The sequence below is a fragment of the Pseudophryne corroboree genome, chromosome 4 (genome assembly GCF_028390025.1).
Source record: "Pseudophryne corroboree isolate aPseCor3 chromosome 4, aPseCor3.hap2, whole genome shotgun sequence".
Lineage (NCBI taxonomy): Eukaryota > Metazoa > Chordata > Amphibia > Anura > Myobatrachidae > Pseudophryne > Pseudophryne corroboree.
The window spans coordinates 49,311,523-49,324,338 of record NC_086447.1 but is presented as its reverse complement, the minus strand read 5'-3'; the positions used below and the strand labels follow the sequence as shown (position 1 = coordinate 49,324,338).

The following is a 12,816-nucleotide window of genomic DNA, read 5'->3' as shown; positions in this document are numbered from 1 at the left end:
CAGAGAGAGTAGATTTGGGTGCGGTGTGTTTAAACTGAAATCTAAATTGCAGTGAAAAAATAAATAAAACAGCCAGTATTTACCCTGCACAGAAACAATATAACCCACCCAAATCTAACTCTCTCTGCACGTTACATCTGCCCCATCTGCAGTGCACATGGTTTTGCCCATAAGAGAACAATTTTGCTGCTGCGATCAGGTCTGAATTAGGCCCATCGCCCGCTTCTGTCTGCTACCGCCACTAAGTGCAACTCGGAGTCAGGCCGCATGACTTCTAATTGTGATCCTCTGCACAGTACCACTTACCTGGCTCCATACGGTGGCGGCAATACCTGTTCTATTTATCACCAGTATATTTATGGCTGTAACACATAGAAACCTAATGACGAAAAGAATTGTGGTGTTATCGGGCACAGGGCCTCATTCAGAAATGTACGCAAATGCCACAAATTTGTACGTAGTGGCTGTGTGTAAATATGCAAATGCCGGAAGTTGTAATGCGCCGCTCATAATCAGTGTCTCTGTTCCGCCGCTTGTGTACAATGACACAACCATTAGGCACACAACAGCCAAACATCGACCATGTGAGATCCCGCGTGGTCACGTGGTACAGCTGCTGGAAGAAAGAAGGCAGTTTTCCTGCGTATAGGATCGCAGTCCCTAAAACTGTTGCCTGCGTTTTTGCTGCCACCTCCCTGTTACCTCCCCCCAAATGATCTCCGATTGCCAGTTACTTTACGAATAAATCCACACTGCAACCGCCGTCACTAGACCACCGCGGTGCATGAGAAAAAAATGGCTTTGCGTACATCTCTGAATCAGACCACTAGTACACCTTATTCAGCAGCATCGGTAGAGAGGAGGTATATATATTTATACAGTGACTGTGCAGGGAAAACTGTGTCTCCTGGTAATCAGGGGAAATTATTTCATTATTATCATTTAGGTATAATAAGGCGCCACCAAGTGTCCGTAGTGCCGTACAGGGAGAACAGTACAAACAATATCATAGACAAATGTTCAGACAGTACCGGGGCAAACTGAAATGGCGAGAAAATGGAACAGCTAAAAGATGGTCATTAGCGGTCAGAAAACCTTATGCCCTGGGAAGGGTGGACAGACAGGATCCAGAGAGGGCAGTGTCTGGAGACAGGGATAGTGCAGGGTGAGGACCAAGAGAACGGAAGGTCCTGCTCGTTAGAGCTTAGAACAGGGTTTCGTAGGGCCGGCACCATGCCTGTCCTGTATTTGCCGTGTCTGGAACATCTGAGAGCCAGCCAGGAGCGCACTATGGTGGTCATTCCGAGTTGTTCGCTCGTTGCCGATTTCGCAACGGAGCGATTAAGGGAAAAATGCGCATGCGCATGGTTCGCAGTGCGCATGCGCTTAGTAATTTTACTAAGAACTTAGTAGATTTACTCACGGCAGAACAAATTTTTTTCATCGTTGAAGTGATCGTAGTGTGATTGACAGGAAGTGGGTGTTTCTGGGTGGAAGCTGACCGTTTTCTGGTAGTGAGCGGAAAAACGCAGTCGTGTCAGGCAAAAACGCGGGAGTGAAGAAAAGAGAGGGTTTGCTAGCTGCACAGTCTCAAGGACAATTATTAAGTCAGAATCTGAGGACAATCTAGAAATTGTAAATAAATGATACCCTTACCCCAAATTTCTGTATCATGCACTACTGTGCCAATATTTTAATTAAGGATAATTGGGGGTGCTCCCTGAGAGTTGGGTTCATACAAAACTTTACCAAGAAAGGTAAACAAGAACTCTCCTAGAGTGGGGCACTCTGTGGGTGTTTATCTCTATGTGCTAAAGTACACCATTAGATCAATAATAGGGGAAAGAAAAAAAGAGAAAGAAAGAGGTAGAAATGGAGAACCACTCTCCTAAAACGTAACTTTTATTATATCCATAAAAATAATTTAGAGAATACATTCTCTTTATCTAAAAAGGCGAAATATAGACACACTACATATAATACAACATGTAACAAAAAATAAAAGGTACAGGTTTTTGAGATCTCCAATGGGCGTTAGCCCTCCCAGTTATGGGAAAACATATTTATGAATGACCCTATTAAAGAATTAGTCAAGACATTTGGGCAGTGCCGTAACTAGGCATTTTAGCGCTGTGTGCAAGAAACGGCATTGGTGCCCCCACCCCATGCAAGATAGGGGCGTGGCTTCATGGGGACGGGGTGTGGCCACAAAATAATACCAATTCATACTACGGTGCACAGTAGTCTCCATTATTCAAATGATGCTGCACAGTAGCGCCACTACACCAAGTAGAGCCCCTTTTACACATTACAGCAGACAGTCCCCCTTTTTACACATTACGGCAGACAGCGTCCCCTTTTTACACATTATGGCAGACAGCATCCCCTTTTTACACATTACGGCAGACAGCGTCCCCTTTTTTACACCTTACGGCAGACAGAGTCCCCTTTTTAGACATTATGGCAGACAGCTGCCCCTTTTTTACACATTACGGCAGACAGCGGCCCCTTTTTTACACCTTACGGCAGACAGAGTTCCCTTTTTAAACATTATGGCAGACAGTGGCCCCTTTTTTAGACATTACGGCAGACAGAGTCCCCTTTTTACACATTACGGCAGACAGCGTCTCCGTTTTACACATTATGGCAGACAGCGTCTCCTTTTTCCATATTATGGTCGATGGCGTCCCCCTTTTTACACATTATGGCAGACAGCATCCCCCTTTTTACACATTACTGCAGCCAGTCCCCCTTTTTACACATTACGGCAGCCAGTCCCCCTTTTTACACATTACGGCAGCCAGTCCCCCTTTTTCACACATTACGGCAGCCAGTCCACCTTTTTACACATTGCGGCTGCCAGAATAGAGAAATAGAGAGAGAGAGAGAGAGGAGGGGGGGGGAAGGGGGAGAGAGAGAGAGATATATACTTACCATCTCTCCCCGCTGGCAGTCAGGCTCCTCGTGCTGGCAGATGATCAGATCCCTCGGTGCAGGCAGCGGAGGAGGAGGAGGGAGCGGGACTGGAGCCGCAGCAGCGCTATGTAATTGGTAGTAGCGCCGCTGCAGCTGTCCCCTCTCCTTCCGTATTGGCTGCCTGCCACCGCTGTGAATGCTGGGCTCCAGTCCCCCTCCCTCCTCCTCCTTCTCCGCTGCCTCCGGCGCTGCTCTCTCCTCCCCAGCGCGGCGCACACAGCAGAGGCAGCATGTAATGAGTCAATTTGACTCATTACATGCCGCTGGCTATTGCACCCTCAGGGCACACCTGGCACACACGTAGTTACGGCTCTGCATTTGGGGCATTTTTCTTGGTTCTGCTGCCTCGTATGTGCTATTGCATTATATACGTAGGTGAGAGACCCTTACTTGTGCCAGTCTCTAGAATCATAGACAGTGCCAGAGCTTTAATGGAGAGTGTCTCATTCACTTCTACTTTTGGTTGGTGACCATAAGGTCAGTGCAGCCAATGAGAAAGCTACTGACACTTAACCTGCTCTGGTGTTGAGAAAGAGTACAGGGTGTGTAATAGGCAAGACTATATCGCAAATTTCGTGGTTCTGCTGCCATGCATGTGCTCAAGCATTATATGCATGGTGAGAGACCATTACTGATGCTAGTCAATGGAAATAAAGATACAGCCAAACAGTATGCACTGTGTCCCATTCGCCTTAGATGCTGGCTCATAATACTAAGATCAGTGCAGCCAGTTCGCGGGTTACTGACACTTTGCTACTGAGGTGTTGAAAATACAGAGGCAATGTAAACTTCATCTATAAACATCTGTTGCATATTAACACAAAAAATCAACATCTATTATTGTTCACCGAGCAGATAATATTCTCTCAGCACCTATCATTGGTGTTTACTCCAATTGTATTTCATATGCATAAATACTTCATAAACATATAGTTTTTGAACCACTATTATTTCAGAATGTAGCTTCAATATCCTATTTGCCTATATATCTCTTTCTCTTATATGACTACTAAAGGTTGTTAATAATCATTCCTCAAGTTGGATAACACTTGTTTTTTTGTGGTATATGTCTTGGCTATATAGCACAAAATTTCATATAAATATATATACACACACCAAATAGCCTGTTGCTCCCGGCAAAAAAATTTTTTTAGTGTTACCCTGAGTATATGGAGTGCTTAGGGTTAATCCCAAGTATATGTTCAGTCATAGAGGATATTAGTAGTCAATTATAGCATACCTGTCTAATAAATTGATGATTCAAGATTTAAACATTAGGGTCATTCAAAAAAAGTTCTGGAGACATAGTAGAGTTTATCATACTTAATTCTGTGAAGCACATATATACATAAAGCCTATAGTGGTCTAACATTCATAGCAACAGATATCATGATAGGCAGTTAACTACATATAGTGCATAAACTATACAGATGATAACGTGCTGCTCATTACGATATTAGACCAGTGTGATACTTATAACTGGCGGCTTCACAAGAGTATTTTTTATTTCATACGACCTGTGCCATGGGGCCGCCCGCCGTGCGCAATGGCAGGGCGCCCTAAACGCTTCCTTTCTTTAACGTACGTTTCGCCGTGGCTTGTTCACAAAGGGGGGAACAGCTTCTGATTATTGTCAGTCCAAGTTCCTTAAGAGCCGTTAGCTGTTCCCCCCTTTGTGAACAAGCCACGGCGAAACGTACGTTAAAGGAAGCGTTTAGGGCGCCCTGCCATTGCGCACGGCGGGCGGCCCCATGGCACAGGTCGTATGAAATAAAAAATACTCTTGTGAAGCCGCCAGTTATAAGTATCACACTGGTCTAATATCGTAATGAGCAGCACGTTATCATCTGTATAGTTTATGCACTATATGTAGTTAACTGCCTATCATGATATCTGTTGCTATGAATGTTAGACCACTATAGGCTTTATGTATATATGTGCTTCACAGAATTAAGTATGATAAACTCTACTATGTCTCCAGAACTTTTTTTGAATGACCCTAATGTTTAAATCTTGAATCATCAATTTATTAGACAGGTATGCTATAATTGACTACTAATATCCTCTATGACTGAACATATACTTGGGATTAACCCTAAGCACTCCATATACTCAGGGTAACACTATAAAAACTGTTGCCGGGAGCAACAGGCTATTTGGTGTGTGTATATATATATATTATATGAAATTTTGTGCTATATAGCCAAGACATATACCACAAAAAAAACAAGTGTTATCCAACTTGAGGAATGATTATTAACAACCTTTAGTAGTCATATAAGAGAAAGAGATATATAGGCAAATAGGATATTGAAGCTACATTCTGAAATAATAGTGGTTCAAAAACTATATGTTTATGAAGTATTTATGCATATGAAATACAATTGGAGTAAACACCAATGATAGGTGCTGAGAGAATATTATCTGCTCGGTGAACAATAATAGATGTTGATTTTTTGTGTTAATATGCAACAGATGTTTATAGATGAAGTTTACATTGCCTCTGTATTTTCAACACCTCAGTAGCAAAGTGTCAGTAACCCGCGAACTGGCTGCACTGATCTTAGTATTATGAGCCAGCATCTAAGGCGAATGGGACACAGTGCATACTGTTTGGCTGTATCTTTATTTCCATTGACTAGCATCAGTAATGGTCTCTCACCATGCATATAATGCTTGAGCACATGCATGGCAGCAGAACCACGAAATTTGCGATATAGTCTTGCCTATTACACACCCTGTACTCTTTCTCAACACCAGAGCAGGTTAAGTGTCAGTAGCTTTCTCATTGGCTGCACTGACCTTATGGTCACCAACCAAAAGTAGAAGTGAATGAGACACTCTCCATTAAAGCTCTGGCACTGTCTATGATTCTAGAGACTGGCACAAGTAAGGGTCTCTCACCTACGTATATAATCAGGGCCGGCTCCGGGGCTTCTGGCGCCCCGGGCGGCATTAGGGGGCGTGGCTTTGTACAGGGGGCGTGGTCATTTACGCCCCCTGTACAGACTGAATTGATGTGCGGTGCGCGATGACGTCATCGCGCACCGCACAGCAAAGGTCCTCTCCACGAAGGGAAACTAGACGCGTACGCGTCTAGTTTCCCTTCCCAGCGGCAGCGGCCGGGGGCAGCGGGCAGCGGGGGGCACACACCAGCAGCGGATCTTGCCCTGGTGCGGCACCCTCCGGAAGGCGGCGCCCCGGGCAAAAGTACTGCTTGCCCGTGGCAAGATCAGCTACTGTATATAATGCAATAGCACATACGAGGCAGCAGAACCAAGAAAAATGCCCCAAATGTCTTGACTAATTCTTTAATAGGGTCATTCATAAATATATTTTCCCATAACTGGGAGGGCTAAGGCCCGTTGGAGATCTCAAAAACCTGTACCTTTTATTTTTTGTTACATGTTGTATTATATGTAGTGTGTCTATATTTCACCTTTTTAGATAAAGAGAATGTATTCTCTAAATTATTTTTATGGATATAATAAAAGTTAAGTTTTAGGAGAGTGGTTCTCCATTTCTACCTCTTTCTTTCTCTTTTTTTCTTTTCCCTATTATTGATCTAATGGTGTAGCAAATAGAGATAAACACCCACAGAGTGCCCCACTCTAGGAGAGTTCTTGTTTTCCTTTCTTGGTAAAGTTTTGTATAAAAAACGCGGGAGTGTCTGGAGAAACGGGGGAGTGGTTGTCCGGATGCTGGGCATGTGTGTGACGTCAAACCAGGAACAAAACGGCCTGAGCTGATCGCTATTTGTGAGTAGGTCTGGAGCTACTCAGAAACTGCTAAGAAATTTATTTTTGCTATATTGCGAATACTTAGTTCGCAATTTTGCTAAGCTAAGATACACTCCCAGAGGGCGGCGGCCTAGCGTTTGCACGGCTGCTAAAAACTGCTAGCGAGCGAACAACTCGGAATGACCCCCTTAGGGCCCAGCTCTCAGCATCCTTGTTCTGGGCTGCATTTCTAATGACATCACATGTGCTGGTGGTGAAGCAGCTGGCCAGGCCACTGGCAAAGAGCCTAAGGGAAATAATTGCTAACAGAAGTGGCCAGGCAGCGTTCTTTATACATTATACAAATGGGACGGCGTAGTAATATTATGCATCATTTTATTCATCCAAACGTATATTTTTTGCTACTGTACTTGCTGTGCGTGATAATTGTCACCATTTAATGTTTTGCACAGGTGGTGTCGCTGAGTATGATGACTCAATCGGGGGAGATCCTTGAGTGCTCAGAGTCGATAAATGCGGACATCTTCCAAGCGGCCAGGCTGCACCTGGGGTCTCTGGGCGTGATCCTGACCGTCACCCTGCAGTGCAAGGCCGCCTTTCACCTGAAGGAGGTGCAGTTCTCATCCACCCTCCAGGAGGTAATTACCGACTGCTGTCCTGCTCCATACGCCGCTGCTGGTGGTGTTTCTGCATAACGCTTTATACATACAGTAAGGCCGTTGTTCCTACCTCATGCTCAGACTAGTGTCCTTACCCCCAACAAACACCTTTCCCAATCTGTGAACGTCTGCAAAAGTGAAGTTCTGGGTTTAGGTTCAAAAGAAGTTAATTTGCCAAGTATCCGACCCAATAAGGAGTAAGTGGATAGGATGGAAGGAGACAGCCCCCTCTATGTGTCCACCAGTGCAGAGGGCATTCCAGCAAGATGGTGCTGATTATACAGCGTCCTGGGCATTCACGGTGCTGGTCTGGGGACGGGGACACAGAGGGGAGTATGTGGCCGCCTCCATGTGACAGGGAAACAGATGAATATTATGTGACAGTAAAATAAGCTTTTTGGTTTCAGTGTTTTAAAGAGATTTACAGATCTGACTTCATCAGCTGGAAGTTTATTCCAGGCATCCGGCCACTGAAATAAAATCTTATTACAATTTAATCTAACTGTAAACTGAGCATCGCTGTACTGTACACGCTGTTTTTATTTGTACAATGAGATATTATACAGGTCATCACATACTTACACGGTGGGCCTGCCTGTGGCCAGTGCATTTCTGCCTCATTTTGAAAAAGCATTTCAGGAAAATTGTGGTAGCAACACCTACAAGCGCGGCGTTTAAGTGGACGTGTACTGCCCAGCCTGAGAGGCGTGACATTAAAATAGCTTACATCCAGGTGTTACATAGTCTGGCGCATATATTGTCCATGTGAAACCTTATTTAAACATGCATGTAGCCATAGGGATCATTGTGACTTATATTCAATGCAGATAAATAGTACTAATGATCTCATTTGAATGTATATATCTTTGATTTCTAATTTTTCAAGTGTATAATAGCTACATAATGGGGGTAAGGCGCAACCAGGGAGTTTGCTACTTACTATTCAGGGAGTTAGGGAGATTGCTACTATTGAGGGAGTCTCCCTGACAGTCAGGTAAAAGTGGTAAGTATGGTCAGCAGCGATTGAGAAGCACGGTCTCAGAAATGTACTGGAAACACGCAAAAAGTTCCTGGACAGTGACTGGTATGTGGATATTTAAGACGCACGGAGATGCCCTACATTATAGGATTGTTGCAGAACTGGTTGCTAAGTCAGATGCTTAATGTCTCACATTGGGGCCAAACTTTGCCAGAGAATCTGGACGTAGCATGGGGCTGCTGCAGGTTTCCATGGCTCGTCAAGCGGGATGGTTGCAACTGAAGAAGCACAAAGTGTGTGGCCCACCCCTTGCACAGTCAGAAGCGCTATTGTACACTGGGTGAAGGGCCGATACTAGCATCCTATTCACAGTCACACACAAGTCAGGCGCAACGTGTGCACGGAAATAAACTCTGATACACACCGAATGCCGAGTTTTACGCCTCCATGTGGCCGCACTGCCCATATCCATTTGCCTGCGGAAGTACAGCAGCGCCATCGTTACCCACGCACATTTGCACTCGCCCTATGGGGGTCATTCTGACCTGGTTGCACGCTACCTATTTTTTGCAGCGATGCGATCAGGTCAAAACTCTGCAAAACTGTGCATACGCATGCACCGCAATGCGCAGGCGCGTCGTACGGGTACAAAGAGGATCGGTGCTGGCCGATGGATTTAACAAAAAATCCGCTCGCAAGGAGATTGGCAGGATGAAGGCATTTGTGGTGGCAACTGACCATTTTCTGGGAGTGTTTGGAAAAACGCAGGCGTGTCCAAGCGTTTGGAGGGTGGGTATCTGACGTCAATTCTGGGACCAAAAAGACTGAAGTGATCGCAGCGGCTGAGTAAGTCCAGAGCTTGTTAAAAACTGCAAAAATCTCTTTTGTACCGCTCGGCTGCAAAAGTGTTCGCACACTCACAAAGTGAAAATACACTCCCCCGTGGGCGGTGACTATCTGATCGCAGCGCTGCAAAAAATAGCTAGCGAGCGATCAACTCAGAATGACTCCCTATATCTGGTGCAGTAGATCCATCCAAAATCTCTCTGCCGTGAGTCCCAGCTATCAGACAACTATCCTCATCCCCAGCAAAACCAGCAAAGCGCTTACCTAAGGATCCCGAAACGGACAGAAAATTTGGAAGAGAAGATGACGAAGGCCCCCCTTGCAAATCATCTAGAGAAGACGGCATAGGGGGGAAGGGGGGAGGGGTCACAAAAGAGGGAGCAGCAAAGGAAAATCCATGAACTTGCCGCAGCTGCACAACCAAAGGCAGAATAGGTGCTCATTGTCCCCGTGGGTTAATGGTGGACAGGGCAGGCAGGATTGCCCATTTATACATCCAGTACTAAAATATTGTCAATGCACCCTATATCCACAAAAGGAGCAAAGGCTGCAGCGTCTGAACCCCCACCAAAAAAAACTTTTTGTACAAATGCTAGAAAAAATAAATGCAACCATCATCGCCTGTTTATTTTTAATAAGAAAAAAAAAAGAAATTTCTCCAATAAATCCTTGTGTATTACAAATCCAATTTCCCATTGTGTGTACTTGTTTGTTGACACAAAATAGCTTTACGGTAATATTAAATCCCTTCCCATGTCTCGTCCACAGGTTACAACGAAGGCGTTTGCTAGTGGTATTTAAATTAAAGTTACTTCAGGAAGATTGTACTGTAGGATGAGATCTGGGAAACGATTTCCTCCAGCCCTGTCGCCAGTCACATACGCACATCTCTAATTAATCCCCTGTAGGACGGCGAAGCTTCTTTCTACATTAATAGAAATGTTTGTACAGCGAAATCTCCCCCCGGGCAATTACTGGGTCACTCTTTACTGCTTCTCGGAGAAGCAGTGATATTATCACAATTACTGTAACTTTAACCCACTTGTTGTGTGCTATGCTGGGAACCTGGGTCTGTCTCACTGATGGTACTGTAACATAGAAAAGGGTAATGCAAAAGTACAGTTACTGTAAATGAAAAGCTGAACTTTTACTTCAATTTCTGGATGGACCATTATTACTGATGGATCTATTGGTACCAATTGCTGGATGAACCATTATCCCTGATAGATCTATTGGTACCAATTGCTGGATGGACCAAGATCTCTGATAGAGCTATTGGTACCAATTGCTGGATGAACCATTATCCCTGATAGATCTATTGGTACCAGTTGCTGGATGAACCATTATCCCTGATAGATCTATTGGTACTAATTGCTGGATGGACCAAGATCCCTGATAGATCTTTTGGTACAAATTGATGGATGGACCATTATCCCTGATAGAGCTATTGGTACCAATTGCTGGATGGACCATTCTCACTGATAGATCTATTGGTACCAATTGCTGGATGGACCATTATCCCTGATAGATCTATTGGTACCAATTGCTGGATGGCCCAAGATCCCTGATAGATCTTTTGGTACAGATTGATGGATGGACCATTATCCCTGATAGATATAGTGGTACCAATTGCCGGATGCACCATTATCCCTGATAGATCTTTTGGTACCACACCACAATCCACCCTCCTCTTCCTGGCTGTCCTGTTTCTTGCAAGCTAAATGGGTGTCGAAGCACCACCCCTGTGGACTTCCCCTTTGGCTAAATAGGGTGATCACAAAGAGATGGGGCTCTGACAACCTCTCAGCTTGGTTCCAACAATCCAAGGGGGAGGGGAATCAAATCTTGGAGAGAGAAATTTGCCCATAGCAACCAATTGTGCTTCTAACTGTCATTTTGCAGACTGTGCTTGATAAATGATAGCTAAAAGTTGATTGGTTGGTGTGGGCAATAGATCCTTCTAAGGTCATTTGGGGCGTGGATTTGCACATCAGAGGCGTGGATTAGGTGGATGGAACAATTCTTGTCCTAAATGTCACAGAGCAGCACTGCGGCCTGGAGCTGATTGGCTGATGCTTTATCACTCTCCACTTTATCTCTCTCCAAACTTTAAGAAATCTCCCGTGTCTTAAAAAATGTGCTCATCTTGACCTAAAAAACATCATAAAACCGCAAACGTATGCAGTGTTCCTCAGGCCTCAGAGACACGCTCAGAGCTACCAGGTTGCACAGTGGACGGATCAGCATTTGCACGTGATTGGCAGGGTTATACATCACGGAGGACAGAACGCCTGGCGCGCCGCACAATGATAAAAGGGGGGGGCAATGTATTGGGCTAATACCACGCTTCTGAAGCCTGACAAGGGTTAATCCCACCTCTGCCTCTGCGCTGTATAGATTTCTCCCGATAAGAGAATACATTATCTCCCAAACCCTTTGTAGTACTTTAGAAAGTTTTGAAGCTCAGTAGAAACTCGTCCTCCCGGGGGAACCACAATGTGAGAGAACTGTAATGATCCCCAGGAACACGGCGCATTATTCCGATTTATAAGGGAGTTTTTAGAGAACAGTAAAGGACTCTGCAAATGTTCTTGAAAAGACTTTGAATGCCCATAGCAACCAATCAGATTGTATCTATTATCTTCTACAAGCAGCTCGATATATGTTAAGTAGAATCTGATTGGTTGCTTTGAGCAATATCGCCAGTTCTAAAAAACTCCCACCTTAGTAAATTTACCCCATAGTGTAATATACTGAGGTAATATCTACAGTATACTCACAGCTCAATGGCTCAGTATACTCACAGTATACTCAATCCCACCAACCGTTCTACCCTAATACTTCATGGTAACATTTATATACCTCAGCCCTGACGCCGTTTATTTAGTACATGGGGGGGGGGGGGGGGGAACAGTACCTGTTTCTATATACAGATGTCATCTACATACCAACCGCAGGTCTATACCTACCCCTATCTGTTCACCTCCACACACCAGGCTGAGCCGCTGGTTCTATTCCAGCAATACAGAACTACCTACAAATACACATATAGGGGCCTATTTATTAAGATTATTTTTCCCCAATTTTTTTTTGAAAAGGGGTGTTTCCTGTTTTCACACCCTTTTCACATTATTTTAGTTTCACTCAAATGTATTAAAGGCTTTTGGAGCAGTTTAACCCTTTAATTCACATTTTTTTAGTAATCAGAACGCATTTCCCATACTAATATAAAAATAGTGAAACCCCCCCCCCCCCCCCCCTGCAATGAGCCCTGTGATAATAACGGGTCTGGGACTGAGCGTCGACAGCAAAAAGGTCGACACACCTTAGGTCGACGCCAATTGGTCGACACACCTTCGGTCGACATGGTCAAAAGGTCGACGGGAACAATGTCGACATGGAAAAGGTCGACATGAGTTTTTTATGTTTTTTTGGTGTCGTTTTCTTCGTACTAATTCGTACCCCAATTAGTGCACCGCATCCCCTCGCATGGCTCGCTTCGCTCGCCATGCTTCGGGCATGGTGCCTTCGCTCCGCTACCGCTTCGCTCGGCACACTTTACCATTCCAATCGTAATCCACGTGGATCGTTAAGTATGAAAAAATTCAAAAAAAGA

General features: G+C 44.6%; 1 protein-coding gene across 1 annotated transcript in view; it reads left to right on the top strand.

Moving 5' to 3' along the window:
* LOC134910829 (L-gulonolactone oxidase-like) overlaps positions 1-12,816 on the top strand; it is a 161,596-nt gene that overhangs the window by 51,282 nt on the left and 97,498 nt on the right. Inside the window, exon 5 of the mRNA XM_063919213.1 lies at positions 7,169-7,354. Within this exon, the coding sequence (XP_063775283.1) occupies positions 7,169-7,354 (186 nt within the window). The remainder of the gene's footprint in view (positions 1-7,168; positions 7,355-12,816) is intronic.